Below are 23187 nucleotides of genomic sequence, written 5' to 3'. Positions count from 1 at the left end.
ATGACTTATGGTTGTTTTGGAATCACTCATTCTGACAAAATTAAGTCATTGGGATTTTGATCAGCTTTATTATTATTAAAATACTCTAACTTCCATACTTTTTTGGAGTGTTTTTTCTCTATAAAAAAAGAAATTGTGCTTCAAATAGTCATGATCCCCAAAGAAATGCATTGCATTTTAATAAAAAAAAAAGAAAACCATATTTATCTGACCTAAAAAATGTATGTTAGAGAAACATGAAATCCAAGAGCTGGAAGGAACTTTAGAAATCATCTAAAAACTCAGACATGCAGCATGAATTTAGTATTTTTTTTTTTTGACAAGTGGTCATTCAGGATTTGCTTTACGACTTCCAGTGATGGAAAGTTCACCCCCTCACAAGGCAGAAAACACAAATTGTGCTCATTCATTTTATTGAGAATGCACAGATTTTGAAATAGCTATTGCATCACAATACTGATTGCTAGATGTCTTAGAAAGGCTTAATTCATATTTATTCTATGCTTTTTTTTTCTTCACAATAAAAATAATCAGAAAATCATGCCAAGTTTTTAAAATCAAGAACATTAACTCATTCAGATTTAATGACAGCTTTTCTTTTTAAACTAGGGACTCCATATCACAGAGTACTCACAGTGCAGAAGGTCACAGTCATTGAAAAAATAAATAACATAATGCGTTTATGTCATTTCCCATCTCATTGTCCTCTGCCTGCCTGTTAAAGAGATCTTGCACTTGAGTCCAGTCCAGCGTGTCAGATGGAAAGGCCTGGGATGAACCCCACAAAAAAGATGTATACGGTGGCTTCAGAAACTGCATTTTTATGAAGGGTTCTTTCCTGATGATGAACACATCCTGAAAAGAGCTGCATCCTTGTTACTCAGTGGAATCCAAATTATCCCATGCCACATAATTGCCACTTGGTAAATCAGTGGGTTTCTGCAGAGACTCGGACCAGACCATTTATGGTACACAGCTGCGCCCTGTTGCTTGAGCCCTTAGGACTGGAGTGGGATGAGGATCCCTGCGTGCCTGAATATCTGACACTTGCCAAACTTATTTCTTTGGGTTCTGCTCCTAATACCCGGGAGTTGCCACATCTGAAAGGTAGCTCTCCATCTTTAAGGTCACTGAAAGTCTTTTTATTTGTAATCCAAAGTGCTGGGTACTATTCCACCATGGCAATTGTTCGGAGACTTAAAAGCAAATCTACCCTGGTTTCCCCACCATTAGCCTTCTGCGCTGAAGGCCCAGCAGCATCTCTGAAACAGTGTGTAAAAGAAATGACCCATTCAATGGAACTCCTTCTGTCCTCCTCCTCCCACCCAAGCCAAGTTCAGTCCTGCAGTTTTCTTGAGCTAACCTGCCCCCGGGGACTGCGATCACATTGCAATCTCCTTACTCCTAGAAGGGGACATAAAAGGTACATTCTAAGGATCCTTCTATTGTGGGAAAGTTTCATTGACTTACAAGGTCATGTAATTTAGAATTAGAAGAGGTCATCTAACTGTCGTTTTACAGAGGAACAAACTGAGACTCAGAGAGATAAAGTGAATTACTTAAGATTACATAAATAATCCCATGATTTTAATAGAAATCAGAGGATTCAAATCCTGCTTTTTTCACTATTGAGCAAGTCTCATTATCTTGTGGCTTGTTTCCTCCTCTGTAAAAAGGGTTTGGAGCAGATGCCTTTAAAGGTTTTTTCCAAGCTTTAAATCTATGATATGACATTAAAATGAATCTCAAGGTCACAGGATGGTAGATGGCTTTGTTCCTCCCTGCTATAAGAGAAAACACATCAACATGGGGATTTGGATCAGGGTCTAGATAGACTGTCTTTATGGATTATTGAAATGGTATCTCCTTTAGGAACAGAGGAAAAACCCAGTAAAATCTTGTTTGAATAGGAAAAAAAAATCACAGCAACAAATTGCAATGTTTTCTTTTTTCTTTTTTGAATGCACTTTCTAGGGTCATATATCTTCTTAATGCATCATTTTAAAAGTCCTGGCCAACGGAGCTATTACAATAAGAAACTTTGTGTGAACTCTGGCAAACAGTTATTATAGATTAAACTGATAGTTATTTTAAGAATTAGTCTGAATAAAGAGCAGATGATTCCAGAATTTTAATTCCAACAGATGAGTTCCTTAATTTCCCATGGGCACAATACTTATTTTAAATTTTCCTAAAAGTTTGTTTTCCTCCCAGCATTGTGTTAATCAGTTGGGACTTGAAGCATTTCTTGCCCCATAGTCACTAATCTCTAGGGAACTGAGGAAGATGTACAGATTGGGCAGTCCTTCAGCTGAACCCTATGATGGACATTAATGTCACACATAAGCAGAATACTTTAGAAACACAACATTTCAAGAAGCTGGAAGGAGCATACTGTTAGAATCCATAGCTATAAGCTTATGGTGGAGGTATAAGCAATGAAGAAAGGAATGAAAGAAATGTAATGTCATTAAAAACAAAATTGCCAAGAACTAGAAAGTTTTTAGTTAAAAATAAAAATTTTTGTTTTAAATCTTCACCCAAGTCTTTATCTAAATTGTTGGATTCGGAATTAGAATGCTTGTGTTTGAATTCAATTCTGCTACTTAATATTTACATCATTTTGGGCAAATCTCAAACTCTCAGCATCTGAAAAATGGGTGGAGAGTTAGGACCATTAGACTTCTAAATTGATCTCATGTTCCTCTAAGGAAAGTAGACCCTGGCTATGACCTTGAAGACCACACCATCAGAATATTAGCTCTGGCAGGTTCTCTTAATCGAGGAAGACTTTGAGATTGGGGCTGGCAATTAACTGCATTCCTGTCACTCAAGAGCCAGTCTGGCTAAATTCTGGGAGGCTCATTAAGGAGATGACAGACCACTGTATGAACTTCTCAGACTAGCAATTTAGGAAAACCAGAGTTATGTGACTTCCCATATTGATGGAATCATGATTCCCTTAAGTACTGAAGTTTTCTTAAATGTCCCTATAAAAACATTCTTTCATTTCAGGAATGAGAAAACTGAACCCTGGAGAGAAAAGTCTCTCCACATAGGCAAATAAGAGTCAAGATTTGAACCAAAATTCTTTGGCTTGAAATCCAAGCCTGTAGTATCTTTTAAAACAAATTAATCACAGCCGAAACAAAATTTCTTGTTAGATCAGGGCTCTGTATAATGAATGTAACTTTTATCCAATGATCCTCACAGAAGAAAACATGGCAAACTAATGTTTCATTATCTAATTTGAAAGCTTACTTTTAATAGAAAGAAATGATTCTTATTAATTAACAAAGGACATTTGTTGACAAGCTACTTAAGAGTGTTTTCACTAAAAGTACAAGAACTGAAATGGATGGGGGGTAAACTTATCTCTTCTCACTCTAGTACTGGCTGCGTCATAGACATTTGAAAAAGAGTATTCAAAATTAGCGGTTTTTTAGAAGGAACCTTTGTTACAGTTTTGAGGAAGCTGTTAACCAAGTTTCTCCACAGAAGGGACTTGCATGGTTGGCTAAGGAGAACAGAAAATACAAGTTACAGTTGAGTGAGTACTGGATTGAGTCAAGGGACTTGGGTTTGGAATGTTTGCTGTAGCATTTCTGACTTCAGACCTCAGTTTCCTTGTTGATACCATAAGATTCTCTCCATTTTTAAGTCCATGGGATCCTATTCATCAGGATAAATCATGAATTCTTAAATTCCTTAAGCCAGGAACTTTGATGAAATAGTTCTCAGAATAGCATGTTAAACAATAGGTGTATAATTATCATGGAATTGGTTATTTCAATTCCATTCCAGAATTCATTAATGAATGGTCTGAAATACACCTGCAAACTTTACCCTGATTAAAGGATTAATGTTTGTAGATTTTTTTTCCTACTGATTTTATATATATCCATGAATATTAGGCAGATGTACCATAAAGAAAGGTGTTTGGAATCCCAGGAGATTTCTGTTCCTATAAAACACAAAGGTCCAGATTTACAAGTTATCCAGCTCAGGGTTTCTTAAACTTTTTTCCTCTCAAAATTTTGCCCAATAAATTTTTATATAACCCTGGGCATATAAATATATAAAATAGGTATATAAACCAAACATTTACTGACACTAAATTATAATTTTGTGACCCTCACATTCAGTTATGAGACCACATATGGGGTCATGATCCAGTTTAAAAAAGCTTTTATCTAGTTCAACATTTACACCTCAAAGGTGAGTAAAGTGAAGTAAAGTGAGATCAATCATTTGCCCAAGATGACATAGCTAGTAAATTGGAATTTGAACTCGAGTATTCTCTTCACTCCTCCCAATACTTCTTTAAATCCTAACATAAGCACTAAGTGTCTGCTTCCTGAATTGCATTAGTTATCATACTGTTAACCTAGGAATGGGGAAATGTATGCATTTATGTTTTCCAGTATTTAGTTTTGTTTTTATCCCCTGGACCTATGAAGAAATGAACAGAGATCAGCATGGAGCAAGAAAGTTGAACTTCTAAGAAAGGCAGAAGGGCTTTTTTTTGTTTACCTCATAGAGCAAAAGTTTCAAATTGGGGGACTGGAGACCTTGAAGTTGCATTTAATTAATAAATACATTTCATATTTACAGAAGGGCACAGGCAGGACAAAAGTAGATTCATTTCAGAAAGATTCTTAAAGGTGCCAGGCTCCCCCTGCTGAATTAGGACGGGGAAGGAGATTCATTCACTATTCAGGCCATTTGTGTGTATTTTGGGGTTCACTGATTCTGGAACTCAAATAACTCTACAACTGCCAAAGTCATTATTTGGGATGAACCAAGTTCCAGGGAAGAGAGATAAGTAGAAAGGAAGGAAGAATCTCTGTGAATGGTTCTCAATCCTACCACAGCTGAAATATGTTTTCCTCCAGGAAACTAGGCTCTGGAGAGTAAGGGGACGGCACCGGACATTCTTCCTGCTGCCCTGCATATTATCATACGTAATTGTCATAAAGAGGAAATAATTATATTTGGAGATCCTAAATCTTTCTGGTATTTGGGCTTCCCAGAGTACAGTGATCGATCTCTGGTAGAATTCCTTTTTCCCAGTTAATGATGCTTTTTCAAGCTTCATGTTTTTTTCCTTCTTGGGTGAGCCCAAGATCCCTCTTTCCCCCCTTAATAATTAATGCCCAAATTAGTACGGACTCCTGAACTCATGGTCTACCAGCTTCAAGTCTCCCAGACCTCAAACAAGTTCAGTCAAAACAGAAGATGAAGGGGGAAATTTCATAAAGAAAGCTAACAAGGCAAGCCTGAGATTGGTTGGGCATTCTGTTGGGAAGATTGCATACTATAGATCGATAACAGAAAACAGAGAGGGTGCTAACTCAACCAAGGTAGATAATGATGTAAATTCCATATTATGATCACCAAGGAAGTTAGCAATGAAAGGCAAACTTATAATCATCAATTCTGGGGACTTTCAAAACTATTTATTTGAACTCCTTCATTTTACAGAGGAACAAACTGTGGGCGTAAGAGTTAGAATGGCTTATCTGAAGTCACACACGTGGCAAGAAATTAGTAAGGCTGGACTTTGAACCCAGGTCCTCTCCACCTACAAATTGCCACTGTGCCACAGATGTCCCTTTTTGGTCAAGTGAGCTGTTTAATGATTACTTAATATCCTGTTTGCTACCCTAGGTCCAGCAACAACAAAAAGAGAAAGAAGAGGAAACATGAATGATAATAACACAAATTAACTAAACAGCTTTAGTGCTTCTTCTTTTAAGAAAATAAAATAAAACAAAATAAAAAGCTGGGTTTTCCTCTTTGTCCAGGTTGGAAGTGGCTGAGCTCACTCTCCACTGCATGGGAGCTTCATGTTTTTTTCCTTCTTGGGTGAGCCCAAGATCCCTCTTTCCCCCCTTAATAATTAATGCCCAAAGTAGTACGGACATCCAAGAGATTCAATCTACTGCGATTGGAACTCCTGAACTCATGGTCTACCAGCCTCAAGTCTCCCAGCCTGCAGGGGTGTGAGCAAATAATACCATGCCAGACCTCAAACAAGTTCAGTCAAAACAGAAGATGAAGGGGGAAATTTCATAAAGAAAGCTAACAAGGCAAGCCTGAGATTGGTTGGGCATTCCGTTGGGAAGATTGCATACTATAGCATGATAACAGAAAATAGAGAGGGTGCTAACTCAACCAAGGGAGAAAATGGTAAAATATGTACAATTTGCCTACCACTACTGGTCCAGAACTCAGCTCTAAGCCAGATACCCAAACCATCCCTTAAATCCCCAAAGCAAGAACAGGGAACACAGCCTGAATCAGTCTATAGCCTTTAGTACTGGAAAGAATTATGAGGTCACTTAACCAAATCCAACTTCCTGATTTTACTGGTCAGGAAACTGGGACCCAGAGACGTAAAAGTGATTCAGGCCATAAATAGAAGAACTAGGATTGGACATCCAAATGTTTGTGACTCCAAATTTAGTACTTCTTAAACAGTCCCATACCTTCACGCAATGGAGGTGACAGAACAGCCAGATTGTTATATTATAAGCAACTTCTATATTGTTAAAATAGCTATTCTTCTTCCTTAAGACAAGAAATCTATATGTCTTTCATTTTCCTTATTTATGGAATATATATATTTCCATGTGCTAATCAGCTCCAGGAATAAAAGAAAGTTTGTGGTAAAACATGTTTTAAAAACGAAACCCTAATTATTCAAACAATTCTTTCAAATCTGCATTTGATATGTATTGCTCTGGTGCTTAATTTATGCTTCAGTTTAAAAATAATATTTTTACCTAAAGTGTATGTATACACATATATAACAAATATATATAGGCTTTAAGGGAGTTCCATTGGCACGCTGAATTCAGAAGGAAACTAAAGAAAAGAACTTCATAAATTAAAAACATTTGTTATTTTCTACTTGGAAGTCATAGTGTACTTGTAATTATAGTCTTAAAAGAATCATGATAATAGACTACTTAAAAAAAAAAAAAAAAAAAAACTACCCACCTCAAATTTATTTTCTGAGGAAGTTTATAATTAGAATTTCCTCATAAAGGTAAATCGGCAATTGGATGATGGTGGGTGACAAATAGATTCTACAACGCAGATTAGATTTTTTTAGTTCTACTCTCATTCGGTAGATGAGGTAATTTAGACCCAGAGAATAAAAATAATTTGTTCAAGATCATACAGCAAGTTAGTGGCAAAACCCAGATTTGCTAATTCTAGATTCAGAATTCTTTATGTTGCCCCAGAATGGTATTTTTTTTTTTTTTCCTATATCAACAGACTGTTCCTCTTGGCTGGGACCATGCAGCTTGGGTCTTATTCTGACATTTTGCTAACAATCAATTGCAATCCTCAGCAAGCTCTTTGAGTGAGGAACAATGGTAGGATGTGACCTTGAGAACCTATAGAGCACTCAAGTATTTGATGAAGTTTGACTTAAACCTGAATAAACAAAGATTTATTTCCACAGGAACCACGCTGTAAGTTAAAATTATACAAGTTTTTCTCTATTTTGAGAAAACTCGTCTGTTTTTATCATTCACCACAGGGAAGGGATCCTCAACTCCCTATATGCTTATTTATTTACAAAACCCTCTGGTTCACTAATGAACTGGATAGTCCAGTATCTAGATACCATCCCTCTTAAAAGCCTCTACTTGGTACAACTACTAATACTGTTTTAGAATCAGAAGGGAGAATGGGATAATGAATGCATCAGTCACTCCCTTCTTAGACCCATGCATGCTAAACGGAAATAATGAGAGAAACACATGAATGCTTCTTCCTATGAAAATTCAGGCTACCAAATTCAGAAGAGGCACAGGAAAATGTGCTCATGCTTTTAACTATCCCACTCCCAACCCCCCAAACCCTTAAGCATAATATATAGATGAGGGCACGTCTTCAGGAATTCCCTATTTGACATAAACTAACTCTTTTTCTCACTGAGGGCTGTTTTCTTATGGGCTTTTAAAATAGGATTTTCTTGAAATGATCACGGGTAGCTCTTATTACTGGTAAGTGCAAAATATTCAGATATTAAAAATGCATCAAACATTTAGTAATCTTATATAGACCTCTGCTATATAAACATTAAAAAAATAAAAAAAATCTATGTAAAAAATTAATTGTGCTTTTTCAAGAAAGCTTGAATGGTTTATTTTAATAAATCTTTAAATATCTATTTCAGAGCTACATAGCAGTTTTAAAAAAAAGTCAACTATACTGTTGAATCTATTTTGAATTGATGAACCATCTCTGGCATCTTACATAAAATATACCATGAGGTTTAAGTAACTTGGAACTTTAAATTATGGTTTTAATAGTTGCCTTTACCTACACAGATGAAGGGATCTGTGGGCCAGGACATTGCTAATCTTGTCACTCTTCACTAATTCGTGGCACTGCTTCACAGAGCATGGAGATGTATCATAAACTGGTGGAGCATCTCAACAACTAAATGTTTTGACAAATGGGCTAGCTTTAATAGTAGAGTGTTAACAATGCAATGATGAACTGAAATTGATATTGCAACCCATCCTATAGAAGAGATAGAGTATGTTTATGTTAAGAAACACGTTTTAAAGCTATTTGTGACAATTTCCATTGTATTACTGAGTTAGCACCCAATTTGATTTTTAAGTTGTTCTTTTTTTTTTCTTTTAATGGTCTTCTCTATCTCTAGCTTAAATTTTTAGTGCCAGTGAAAATGTTATATATAGGCTTGCTTTCCCACAAGCGTGACTGTTTTTGTTTTCTACCATGTTCCTTTCAGGTGGTATGATATATTCAATTGGGATTATCTGCAGAGCGCTATTTTTTAATATTTCATAGATCCTGCTCCAAGTGCATCATGTGAGGTGATGGCAGTCGCCACTTTTCCATCTTCCACCGTAAGAATTGTGCGTATTCTTCAAAGGTTTCAAGACAAGTGATAAAGTGTTCAATGTCATCGCCGAACGCTCCAACCCGCCGATGACACAGGCCTCCATAAATCAAGCCTTTCCAGGGGAAGTAAAAGTTTTCAACAGTGCATGCCGTGTCACGTAATTTGGCTTCCCAGGCCAGCAGTTAAATTAGAGAGCAACGTTTGTTCTTTGAATGCAGCCAAAGAGAATTCTGACTTAGAGGACCGCGTTGTTTCCAAAAGCATTAATGCAAGGCAGGGGAAGACAAATGCTGTGTGCTGAGGGTAACAGAGATTGGAGAGAAGGGGAACACACTAGTCTCACTCACGGTAGTGTCCAAAGGGAGACCCTAACTATCCCTCCTGGACCCTGTGGCTCAGAATTTTGGGAGACTCCTTTTAGGCCTTTTTCTCCCTATTAGTGACCTTGAGAAAAAAAATCCACAGAGGAGAGTTCCTGTAACCCACCGAAGGTCCTCTTGTGCTCCTCCTCCCAGCAAGTGAAAGGGTGGACCGCTAGCTGGTGATGGAGGAAAGACGCTCATATTTTGGGATGGAAATTCAGAGAAGTAAAACGCCCTCTGCGTAAGGTCTCAAAGACAGCTCGGCCTCCCTCCCAGGGGCACTGGCTCTACTTTAATCATCTTCTTGACACATTGGCAAGTTGACGAAAGTAAAGACGTTAAACTCTATCATTATTGAGAAGCACAAGAAAATGGCATACAGCACCAACACATAGATGCCAAGTTTCTTGTCAAGTCTCCATTTATTTAAATGGATACCGAGCACCTGTAAGCAAAGAAAAGAGATGTTAGGTCTCTTAGAGAATCGAGGGCTAGGAGTCTTTTCAAATGAAAACTCCAACCGAAAGGGAAAATGTCCAAGAACTCCAAGGACTCGGGGACCACGTTCCAATGATGAGCATTAAAAGGTGACATCTCCTTAAGCAAACCAAGGTACTGGATAATTGAGGAAAGGAGTTCAAATTTTACCAGTGACGTTCCAATATCCATGTGTAATGGGCTTTCTTGACCTCCACTGCTTTTTACACCCTGTCCTAATATAAAGGATGCTCATGCTTTGCTCCAGGGAGCCACACTTTTCTCTTACTTTTCCTGTTGTTTTAACTCCTGCTTTTTTTTGGCCTCTGATTTTTTCCCAATTTCATCAAGTATTCTAATAACTAAACTATCACCAACATAGTGCAGGACTGAGTACTACTAACTACCCAGGTGACTGCCTTAGCTTCCTAAGGCCTTCTAGCATCATTCATATTTTTTTTTTTAGTTGCCTTTTATTTTTATTTTTATTAATAGCTTTTTATTTACAAGTTATATGTATGGGTAATTTTACAGTACTGACAATTGCCAAACCTTTTGTTCCAATTTTTCCTCTCCTCCCCACTCCCTCCCCTAGATGGCAGGATGACCAGTAGATGTTAAATATATTAAAGTATAAATTAGATATACAATAAGTATACATGACCAAATCATTATTTTGCTGTACAAAAAGAATCGGACTCCGAGATATTGTACAATTACCCTGTGAAGGAAATCCAAAATGCAGGCAGGCAAAAATATAGGAATTGCAAATTCAATGTAATGGTTCTTAGTCGTCTCCCAGAGTTCTTTCTCTGGGTGTAGCTGGTTCAGTTCATTACTGCTCTATTGGAACTGATTTGATTCATCTCATTGCTGAAGATGGCCAGGTCCCTCAGAATTGGTCATCATATAGTATTGTTCTTAAAGGATATAACATCATTCATACTTTTATCAGAATAATGTTTTTGAGACTTGGAGCTCAGAAATGTAGAGTTATTCTACTTAGAAAGGATTAGTGACGCCTCTCAAAAGAAGTTATTTCTCTGACAACAGACAGAGAAGGCCCTGTAAAATCTGATGTCACACCTTTCCAGCCTTATCTCAACATATACCATATTCCCATACCTCCATCACTCTCAACTCCTAAGCTGAATCTCCATTCAGATGTCAAAATTATCTGCTTAAAGTAGCTCTGACCACATCACTACTCTCTCACTTAGTAAATTCCAAAGGCTCCTTATTGTCTTCACGAACAAATATAAATTTTTTTGTTTGATGTTCAAAGTCTGAAACCTGCCTCCTCTTGTACCCCACTCCATTCTTTACCCCTTCACCCTAATCTTTCCAGTCTTTTTTCACTTTTTTCACTCATACAATAAGTTCTATAATCCAGTAACACTGGCTTCCTAGCTGTTCCTCACACAAGATGCTCTGCCTCCTGACAAGTTCCAGTTCCTCTGGTTGGAGTTAAAATCCAACTTTTTATGAGAAGCTGTTCCTAATCCCCGCTAATAGTGTACAATTTATCCTGATTATATCTTGTTTGTACATAGTTATTTGCAAGCTGTCTCCAATGATTAGACTTTGAGCTTCTTGACAGTAAGGACTGCCTTTTGCCTTCCTCAATCCTTGGCTTAGCTTCTACCATATAGCCAACACTTATTAAGTATAACTAACAGGTTTGCTCCCTTTCTTTGGTTATTGAATTTCTGTTGTTCTTCACTCATGCTTGATCCTTATTTGTTTTCTTGGCAAAGATACTGGAGTGATTTGCCATTTCCTTCTCCATTTCATTTGAGAGATGAGGAAACTGAGGAAAACGGGGGTCAGTGACTTGCCCAGGATCACACAGCTAGAAAGAATGTCAGACAGGATTTGAACTCAGATTTTCCTTATTGCAGGGCTGGCACTCTATCTACTGTGTTGTTTAGCTGCCCAAAGATACTAGAGTGGTCTGCTACATCTTCTCCACTGGGTTAAGGTAAACAAGATTAAATGATTTGCTTAAGGTGACACAGGTAATAAGTGTTTGAGGTAGGATCTGAACTCAGAACTCCTGACTCCACGTGTAAGATTTTATCTGCTGAGACACTCAGATGCCTTGTAGTAAGTCTTTATAATCCAACCCAAATACCACTTCCTCTAGAAAGACCTCCTCAATATACCTGGTGAGTAATGACTTTGCCTCTTAGTACTCACATAGTATTCTATACACCAATCATGAGTATTATAATTAGAAGTGTTAGTGTCTTACTTTTCTGCATTTCTATATAACCCTAAGTTTCTTCAATTCAATTCAATTTTTTTTTTCCTGAGGCATTTGGGATTAAGTAATTTTTAAACTGCAGAGAAGGTGCCATTCATGGAATTTTATCATAAAAAGCACCTTATGTCACTGAAAGGCAACTAGATGTCAAGTGGAAAGAATGCTGGGCTAGCCCCAGACACTCACTAACTATGTGGTACTGGGCAAGTTACTTAATACAGTCTTCAACAGCAAAATAAACTGCAGAATCAAATTACTCCACCACTTTTGCCAAGAAAACCCCAAATGTGGTCATGGAGAATTGGACATGACTGAAATGAATGAAGAAGAACAATTATCATCAAAATCATATGTCTGGTTAAAAAAAATTTAGCTTTATTCTCATTACCAAGGATTACTGAGAATTGGTGAGAAGATTATTATTATTAAGGCAGCATGCAAATATAAAACTATTCATCTGGGACTAGACATGAATATAAGGACACATATAGTCTAGTTTAAGTTTCTAAAAACTTACAGTAAGAGCAACAGATCCGAGTAATAGGACAACTGAATAGACCAGTCCCTTGCTGTTTATTTTTACCTAGAAAAACAAAAGGAAAACCAGCTTTAATCTTGATTCTTTAGTACTACAGAAGAAAATACAACCAAATGCAGTACACAAATCATCCCATAATCTAAACATTTTAGATTTTATCCAATCTGAGGATTTTAAAGCTAGAATGGAGTGTCTTAGGAGTCTCCTTGTCCAGCCCTCTCATTTCACTGAGAAGGAATCTGAGACCCAGAGAAAGGAAGTGATGTCCACAGATTTGAATCCTGGCTTTCCCACTCCAAATCCAATACTCTTTGCACTGTACTATGCTGTCTCCTTTGTCCATTCACAGCTTTTTACAGCTGGAAAGCACTATAGAGATCATTTAGTCCTACTTTCTCATTCTGTAGATGAGGAAACAAAGAATTTAACTGCATTATTCACCATTCATGCAGAATAGAGCAACAAATATTTTATTACTTTAGCGACAATACTATTGCATTAAAACAAACAAACAAAGACAACTAATTCTAATAGAAATTCCTTAAATTCTTTTCTCTTTAACCAACATGCATCTAGCTGTAAAGGTCACTAGTCAGACTGATATGGATTGGATAAAATAAATTTGCTTAGGTATTGTAATTCTGATTGAATCGATCAAATTCCTCATTTTCATCTACTGCTGTTATCTCTGGGTGTTTCTCTATTCCTAAAAATGGGGAGATTAATATCTGTCTTTGTCTGCCTGGAAGGACTGGGAGTAGTGATAGATGGGAAAGCAATTCTAACATGGACAGGAACATATTTTATCTTAATGCCTTTCTTTAACCTCTAAAGGTCCTCACATATAGAAAATGCTTAATAAATAGTGAAATCAGTCTACCTCTCTCAAGGCTAGTTTTTGCATCTGTAAAATGGGCTTACTGATATTTGCCTTACCTACTTTGCAAAGTTATTTTGAGGAAAAGGATTTGTAAACCTGAAATCATTCTAGAAATATGAGTTGTTATTATTTTTATGAATGTTAGTTGAATTAGTATTCTTTGGAACTTATTGTTCTTGAATTATTTCAGTTGTATCTAACTCTTCATGATCCCATTTGAGGTTTACTGTTTGATTGAAAAAGGGTCTTAATAAGCCAGATATTTTTCACTTTTTCTGTGATAATCACAGTTCAATGAATCCTTAGGAATGGCTGTTGTGAGGGGTAAGAATATAGGTGACAGTCAAAATTCTAGGTGACAGGACTCGGTCTGAACAGGAGCCCAATCATATAGGAGGTGTAGCTAAAAATTCGCATGGTTCTTGTTAGTTTATAGCTTGAGTGTAAGATCAATAGAACCATTTCTTAATCTTTCCCTGAGAATACCCTTCATGTACTGGATCTTGCTTTTGTTTGTTGACTCAGTTTTTGAATTTTCTTGTTACTTCTCCATCCTAGTGACTTGGAACTTCAGTTATTCTCTTAAGGGTAACAAGCCAGCTCTGTGTTATGGATTTTTATGGACTTTAGTTATAGAGGTTCTTGAACAGCTACTGGTTAGAAGTAGAAGCAAGAGAATGGGCACAGAAGAAAGAGAGGGAAGACAAAGAGGAGAGAGTGTGAGACGGGGATATGGGTGGGTCTTTTCACAAATCATATCCCAGGTGTTGGAATTTCTCTGAACCTCATCTTTTAAACTTATATCCTGCACCAGTGTTTAGACTTCAAAGGGACATCTAATCAGTTGTCCTGGTGGTCACAAAAAGTCTTTATATTAGCTTGAGAAAGTAGTGTCACTAATTTCTGGGGAACTATATTATTCATAATAACGCTTTACATTTGGAAAGAATAGTGCTTAGCATACAGTAAGCACTTAATAAATGCTTTTTCATTCATCCATCCATCCATCCACCCATCCATCTAGCCAAGCATTCATATAGTGCTTGAAGATTTAGAAGGTGCTTTTCTTCATAACAATGTAGTCAGGTAATATGTGCATTCTTAGAAACAATTTATAGATGAGGAAACTGAATTTTAAGAGACTAATTGAAATGTTCCAGATCATACAACTATTAAGTATTAGAGCTGGGATTCAAGCCAAGGACTCTTGACCTCAAATTCTGTGTTTTTCATGACATTATGCTACTGAAATAAAGAGATGGAGATTTAGGGAATATATGTGGTATGTGAAAAGAGGGAGAGGGAGTTTTTTTTTCATACCATGAGAGAATTGACCTTTAATTTATTATTTCTAGTTGGTTTTATAGTGCAAAGAAACAATTCAATTTGTTTAAAATGGAAGAAAAGTATACATACAGTTGATCCGTAATTAATGACCATGGTTTGTAGTCCCCACGGTATTCCCAGTCCCACAAGGATGTCAAATACATTGCTCCCTATGGTATTAGATACTGCCATATCTCCAAGGCCTAGGAAAAAAAAACAACACAACCCACATTTTATTAATCAAGAGCACAGCTTTAATGGATCTTGTGATCTCATCTTGTAGGGATTTCCTTCATTGGTACAACTCTTAACTCTTCTTGTTCCTTTCTATCCCAAGCAATTCTTGGCTATGTCTTTTTAGTAAATTTCATATACGATATTTAATAGAAGCAAGGAAATCTTTTTTGTTGTTAAAAGAGAAAAGAAAAAAATAGCAAATAATCTTTAATACCTATATTTGATAGGCTCATGTCCCTCCTTTTCTGTAACCTTTGTCTCACTATTCTCACACATGACATCAATCTCTCTACTCTCTTCCATTTTATCTACCTTTGCACATGATTGGAATGTACTCCATCCTCACTTTTGCCTTTCAGTTTCTTTAACGTTTAATTCAAACACTATCTTCTATGGTCTTTATTGATTTGATCTTTTCAACTGCTGTTGTGAGAAGGCTGCCACATCCTACCCCACCGTCTCCCCCAATAAATTCTAATGGCTTCCTAGTGTCTCCAGGACTAAATAAGAAATAATGTCTGGCATTTAAATTGCTTTGTAACCTAGCCTTCTCCAAACTTTCCATTCTGCTTATACTTTACTATTCAATAATTACTCTTCTATCCAGTAACACTGGCTTCCTGGAGGTTCCATGAACAATCTCTCTCACCTTTTGGCTCCAAATATTCTCTTTGGCTGCCCCCCATGACTGAAATATTCTTTCTTCCATTCTGGCTTCCTTTAGAATCCCACCTTCTACAAGAAGCATTCTCTAGCATTTCTTAATTCCAATACTTTCTTTCCCTTTTTTAATTATTTCCAAATTATCTTGTATATAGTTTGCTTTGTAAATATGTTTGCATGTTGTCTGCCCCAGTAGACTATAAAATTGAGGGAACAGGGCTTCTCTTTTGCCTCTTTTTGTATCTCCACAATTTAGCACAATGCTCAGTATATAATAGGCACTTAATAAATGCATTATTGATTGATTGATTTCCCCTACCTGTCCATTCCATCCTTCCAAAATTACTCTGTATGATTCTGTATATTCTTCTGTGTGTTTGTATAATGACCCCTGATAGAATGTAATTAGTTGAATTTTGATCTTTGTATCCTATCATCTAGCATGGTTCTTGGCACAAAAACCCAATAAATATTATTAATGGATTTCAGCTCATGGTAATTAGAAATTATCTAGTTCAACAATTTCATTTTATTAAGGTGCAAACTAAGGTCCAAAGGATCCTGATTTGTCCTAGTTCGCACAGTTAATGTCACAGTTGGGACTAATACTTGAATTTCCTGACTATGCTTTTATTAATTGACTGGTAATCTCACTCTAAAGTTATTTCTAAGTAAAGCAATCTAAATATTTATCAAGTGAGGTAGCCATTTGGAAGAACAATGTTCAGGTTGATTTCCATTCTTGTATGGTCATGAGGGGGAAATGAGTTACATCATATATCCAATTCTTAAAAATGGCCTATAAAAGGAGAAAACTATGCTCTAAAGACAGTTTTAATGTACCTAAAACTAAAGACTTGTGGATTCAGAATAAAATCTGGTCCCTGTGGATCTTAGAGACTGGTTATCATCCAAGACAAAATGTTGAGGAATTTTGGTACTTTTGTGGTGAATAAAATTTGCTTCAACTATTTAATGTTTTTTGAATTGGAGGGGTCCTTTGGTATCAATTAAAATAATTCCCTGCCCCAATCCCTACAATTTTACAGAGAAAGAAAATAAATGAGAGAAATTGTTTTACTATATTAACAACCAATGATTCAGTTAGGATCCAGGTCTTTCTCCTTTATTTCCTCACTTAAGACCCAGCCCCTGTAAAAAGCTAGCCTCTAAAAGATATAACTGATTGATGAGATGGTCCTAGCCCTCAAAGAACATGCTCTTTAACTTGGACAGGAGCCCACCAAACTAGGAGACCTAACTTCTAACTAGAATGTAAACAAAATCCAGTCTGGGTGAATTCTTACCCCTAAGGAGAAGAGACACCTCCATTAAAATTTAGGAGAACAAACCCATGAAGGAGAAAAGCACACAGAATATTCTGGATGGAGATGGACTCCTCTGTGCAGATTGCTGGAGGCAGAATCAGTCATATCACATGTCTAATTCTTTAAAAATGGCCAATAAAAGGGGAAAACTGTGTTCTAGTGACAGTTTGTTTTAATTAACATGTTGAACTTAGAGTTCAGATGCAGAGACTTCTGTGGATTCAAAATCAAATTTAGGTGCTGAGTCTTTGACTTTGTTCACCATTCAAGTCAAAATGTTGAGTATTGAGGATTTTTGACAGGCTCATGACATTCTCAGCAGGAGAAGTCGAAGACTTCTAGCCCACCTCCTCACTAAATGTCTATTAATCAGGTTTGACTTTCTCTTGTAAGGGACAGTTTCTTTCAAAAAAGTATATAAGGCTTTTAAAAGGCTTTCCATGGGCCATCCTTGGTTACCAAGAGAACTCTATATAGTCATTATACACTTTAGATGTATAATCTTTTGGGTACTCTTCATAAATGCAACTTCTCGGCATATTAGCAGATAATTTAATGAGTTGAGGGGGAAGGAGGTGAACAATTATTTCATCATGGGTAGGATGTGAGGTGGGGAGGAATCCCTGGAGGATAGACACATTATGTTTCCTGGCCTGTACCTGAAATTTTTCCAGGTTAAAACTTGCTAGAACTTGTACTCTGCTTGTGTACCTAAAAGAACCACTGTCTCCTCCACATCATGATCTTAAGGAAGATAAAATCAACCCATTGTCTTAAAGTTGGATAATGGAAATTTTCTTAACAAAAAGGAAGCTTTCTATATTAAGGTAGACAGTACTTTGAATTCTTCTCTATAACTTTCAGTACCCTGGCCAACACAAAAGAATTTTATTTTCTATGGGGAATGATTATAGGTTTTCTTCCAGGAATTTAACTCTTAAGAATGGGCTCAGTATGCAAAAGCTGTCACCTGGTGCGAAAGTTTCCATCTCTGAAGAGATAGGAGCTGAAACCCCTTGAAGCACTGTTCTTAAATCGCTTTTCTTCTCCCAAGTGTGAGATGTATGAATACATTTTCTCCTTTAATTTAGTTTAAACAAAGGAATGATGGAATAACCACCCACAGGTGTCTTCTGGGTATAAAGCACTGAATAGAAACTCAGAAGCACAGCGGGCGGCTTGTCATTTAAAGGAACCAAGCCAAGCACTATTGTCCTAAGCACAGATTATCAGAGCTGGATGGGACCTTAGAACACCGAATGTTTAGAACTTAAGATGTCCAATTGTTAACTGAACTCCATTCACTTACTGCCAGAGATCTTTTCCCATCTTCACAGACCTTACCACTTTTTGACTTTCCTGACCACCTCTCCTCTCTTTCTTTCTGCTCTCCCAACTTTTATTCATTGTTTCCTCCTGGTTCTTAATTCTTCTCAGTCACCATCCCAAAGTCCTCTTTGTGTTCAATCATTTCCAATCATGTCTGACTCTTTGTGACCCCATTTGGATTTTTCTTGGCAAAGATACTGGATTGTTATTTCTTTCTTCATCATGGGTAGGAGGTGGGGTATGGAGGAATCTGATCCATTCTTGGCAAAAAATGGTTTGCCATTTCTTTCTCCAGCTCCTTTACAGGTGAGGAAACTGAGGCAAACTGGGTTAAGTGCCTTGCCCAGAGTTATACAGCTAGTAAGTTTCAGAGGCCAAATTTGAACTCAGATCCTCTGGACTCTAGGGATCTTTATTTGTGGATATCTGGCAGGCATGGTACATTTAACTTGTCTAAAATGGAATTCTCTTTCCCCCATTAACCTGCTCCTTCAATAAATTTCTCATTTCCCACTGAGGGTAACATTCTCTAGTTTTAGAACTTTGGAGATAGCTTCAACTTTTTCCTTTCCACTTTCAGCTACTACATTCACTTAATAGTCAAATCGGTTGATTTCCCTTTCTGTACATATGAGTGCTTCATGCCTTAGTGTAAAAGGTTAATTTTTGTAAAGGTACTCTGTGATACCAAAGAATAGTAATTATGCAAAGTCTAGCATATCTTTTTTAAAAAACCATAATTCTATTTCCACATTTCTGGCATCTGTTCCTTTTTTTTTTTTCTTTCACAGAGCCACCATCCTATTTAAATCTCTCACTACCTTTCTCCTTTGGACTATCCAATTGTCTTCCTGCTTGCATGTCTCCTCTCCATTGTGTTCTTTACATAGTTGCCAAAACAAACCCCCACAAGGAACAGTGTAATTCTTCCTCCTAAGAAATAATTGCTTCCTATTGCCTGCCCCTAAAATATGTAAAAAAATCCTCATCCTTCCACAATCTAGCTCCTACTTACATTTCTAGCCTTATTGCACACAAATTCTACTCACAATCTCCTCATTGCAGTCAGACTGGCCTGTTAGCTAGCTATTCCTCAACCCAAGGTATCTTCCCCACATGTATCTAAGCAACTTGATAGCAGAAATGGTTCAATCCATGTCAAACCTTTCTTTATTTGCACATGCTATCTTCTCAGACCTAGAAATCCCTCCTGTTCATCTTTCCCAAATCCTGTTCTTCATTCAAAGTTCTTCTTCTTCGAGAAGTTTTTCATTCTCTCCAAGTAGGGCTTTCTTTCTTCAAATTATTTTGTCTTTTATTTATTGGTGTGCATTTTATCCATCATACTTTCCCTCACCACTGGAGAATATAATATAAATTTCCTTAAGTGGAAGATAGAAGAAAGAGGGATAGACTAATTCATTTTTTCAATTGTATAATAGGTATTTAATAAATGTCAGCTGAATTGAATTAAACATTGGTTATTAGAGCTAGAAAACTCTTAGAATAAAGAACATTAAAGTTGGAAGAAAAGACTTTAGAGATTATCTAAAATAAAAATAATAATAAATAAAAAATAAATCCAATGGATTTATTTTTAGGTAAAGAAATTAAGCTTCATGGAAACTGAGTGGATCCCCATCAATTGGGGAATGGCTGAATAAATGGTATATGAATATAATGGAATATTGTTGTTCTATAAGAAATGATGAGCAGGTAGATTTCAGAAAAGCCCAGAAAGACTTAAATGAACTAATGCTAAGTGAAGTAAGGAAACCAAAAGAAAATTTTATAGAGCAACAACAAAATTATATGATGGTCAACTGTGATGGACATAGTTCTTTTCAATAATGAGGTGATTCAGGACAATTCAAATAAACTTGTGGTGGAAAGAGTCATCCACATCCAGAGAGAGAACTGTGGGAAGTGAGTGTGGATCATAGCTTGGTATTTTCACCTTTGTTGTTTGTTGTTGTCTGTTAGCTTGTTTTTTCTTTCTCATTTTTTTCCCTTTTTGGTCTTATTTTTCTTGTGCAGCATGATGCTAGTAATTAATTTTAATTAAAAATTAATAATAATATGTTTAGAAGAATTGCACATGTTTAACCTATATGGGACTGCTTGCTGTCTAGGGGAGGTAAGAAGAAAGAGGGAGAAAAAATTTGGAACAGAAGATTTTGCAAGGGTAAATGTCGAAAATTATCATCTCATGTATTTTAAAAAATAAAAAAGTTATTATAAATTAAAAAAAGAAGAAATTAAGCTTGAGATGGTGAGATATATCCAAATTCCAGTGGAAGAGACCAATGAAAAAGTTAGAACATAGGTGTGGTTGGACTATTCTGTTAAATAAAATCATTAAGTGTGTGTGTGTGTGTGTGTGTGTGTGTGTGTGTGTGTGTGTGTGTGTGTGTGTTCTGGAGTAGGAGAAGTAGGTTAATAGGGAACTCAAAAGACTGAAAGACCATTCAAAAATCCAATTCTAATGGTACATTTTCAGTCAAGTAGATACTAAATAGTAGATGACATAAAAATTGTGTAGAGAGGGAGCAGTCCAAATTTATATCTGGATCCTTGTATTCATCAATAATAGGTATGGTTTTTTTTTTTTGGGGGGGATAGTTGCAATGAACTAGTTTATAAATATATTGTCATACAAATGCTAACAACTGTGGTAGGCTCTATTATACTAGGCTCATAAAGATATGAGTAAATAAGACTCATCTTCCTGAGTTCAAATCTGGTCTCAGTCACTTTCTAGCTGTGTGACTCTGGGCACAGGTTATTTCACCCTGTTTCCTTCAGTTTTGTCTTCTGTAAAATGATCTGGAGAAGGAAATGGCAAACCACTCTAGAATCTTTGACAAGAAAACCTCAGAGGGAGTCATGAAGAATTGGACATGACTGAATAACAAAAAATATCACTTCTCCATTTTATAGTTGAAGAAATTGGCCACACAGCTAGTAAATGTCTGAGGCAGGATCTGAACATGGGTCTTCCAGACTCTAGATTCAGCATTTTATTCACTGTGCCACTCAGCTCCCAGAAATACCAGAGATAAAACATATGAGGAATTCAATGATATGAGAACTGAAGGAGAATGAAATAAGTTTAGCCAGGAGAGAGCACTATACCCAGCGGTAAAACTAATATAAACAAAAATGTCACTGAAAGACTGTAGAATTTTGATTAATTACAATGACTAATCTTGCTTCATGAGGAGAAATGATGAGTCAAAAGGCATTCTTTCCTTCTCTCCATGGAGAAATGGAGCATTTTGGGTACAGAATGTGGCACATGCTGTCAGACACAGTTTCTAGATCAATTAATTTGCTCATTATATGAGAGAAGATTTAATTGTAATGAGTTATATTGGGAAGAAACTATAGTATTAAAATGAAAGTCTTTTTGAAAGTTTTTTTAAAGATAGGCCATAATTAATTTTCTGCTAAACTGCAAAACGAAGTAAAATTTTAACATTAAAAAACCCAATTATATTGCTTCTTGCTATTCACATAATAGCAATTTTTGCTTTAGAGATTAATTATTTAATTAATGGCTGCTGAATGAAAATAAGAAAGATATGATAAGTTGTTTGGTTTTTTTTTTGACCCACCGAACTGATAAATCAGGGAAGTCATAGTTTACCTAGATTTTGGGACTTTAACAAAGCCCATCATGCTATTCTGGTGAGAAATGAAGAGATAAGGGATGGAGAAGAGTAGGGGAAAATGGAATTCTTTATATACCAGGGCAAAAAGTTGTACTTAATGGGTTAATATTACCTTGGAGGGTGATGCTAGTTGTGTTGGGTAGTTCAATACATTTATCTGTGACTTGGCAAAAATCACAGTTGGCATTTTTTTCAAATCTGTGGAATGTACACGGCAAACAGGGATAGCTGACATATTGGTTGACAAAGTGTGGATCCTAAAATGATCTCAGTAGGCTAGAACACTGAACCAATGGTAATGTGAGATTTAATATAAATAAAATGTAAAGTCCTACAAGTGGACTCATAATGTCAACACATACATGATGAGGGAGATGAAGTTAGATGTTAGTTTGTCTGAAAAAGATCTGGGGATGTTAGTGGACCACAAATTTAATGTGAGTCAATGGTGTAATCTCATCACCAATAAAAGGGACATCATCTTCAAATAAATGCTGGAAGAATGATGATATACCTGAACCTCACCCAAATCTCCAGGATAAAAATAACCCAATTCTTTCAAATGATCTTTGTATGACATGATTTTGAGGCCATTGGATAGCAGTCCTGGAATCAGGAGGACCAGAGTTCAAATCCAGCTTCAGATACTGCATTGCTGTATGACCCTGAGCAAATCATTTACTCTCTGTCTGCCTCACTTTGCTCAACTGTAGAATGGGAATAACAACACTTACCTCTCAGAGTTGTAAGGATCAAATGAAATCTTTGTGAAGAACTGGCACATAGAGGGCACTTAGTAAATGTTTCCTTCTTTTTCCCTTCCCCAGAAGAAAAAAAGCTCCATTTCAGAGGAGGAAAAAAAAGAGGGTGCTATGGGTCGGAAGCTTCCCAACTTTTGCCTACTGGGTTCTGACTTTTCATTTTGTAATTCCATGAAGAAAAGGCCATTTCTAGTAACATGCTCAATTTAACATAACTTTATTAGCACAACACAATCTGGAGATCTATCCTAGTACATGTATTTGTATTTGTTCACCTAATTATGCTGTATATACTTTTATATGTACTTGTTATCTCCCCCATTAGAATGTGAGCTCCCTTTAACCACTACTAGGCTTCTATCTTACAGAAATCAAAGAAAGAGAGGGGGGAAAAGGATCTTTATGCACAAAAACATTCAGAGCAATCCTTTTTCACAGTAGATAAAAATT

The 23187-nt window shown here is 36.5% G+C and overlaps 1 protein-coding gene across 2 annotated transcripts in view; it reads right to left on the bottom strand.

Moving 5' to 3' along the window:
• Positions 1-396: 396 nt before the first annotated feature.
• SLC24A4 (solute carrier family 24 member 4) overlaps positions 397-23187 on the bottom strand; it is a 248904-nt gene continuing 226113 nt past the window's right edge. For both annotated transcript variants that reach the window (XM_051977362.1, XM_051977363.1), the window contains exons 15-17: positions 14836-14948; positions 12519-12584; positions 397-9703 (exon numbers count right to left, since the gene is read on the bottom strand). In XM_051977362.1, the coding sequence (XP_051833322.1) occupies positions 9551-9703; positions 12519-12584; positions 14836-14948 (332 nt within the window). In that variant the 3' untranslated portion in view covers positions 397-9550. The remainder of the gene's footprint in view (positions 9704-12518; positions 12585-14835; positions 14949-23187) is intronic.

Source organism: Antechinus flavipes, chromosome 2 (genome assembly GCF_016432865.1).
Source record: "Antechinus flavipes isolate AdamAnt ecotype Samford, QLD, Australia chromosome 2, AdamAnt_v2, whole genome shotgun sequence".
NCBI lineage: Eukaryota > Metazoa > Chordata > Mammalia > Dasyuromorphia > Dasyuridae > Antechinus > Antechinus flavipes.
This window is presented reverse-complemented; position numbering and strand designations above follow the sequence as displayed.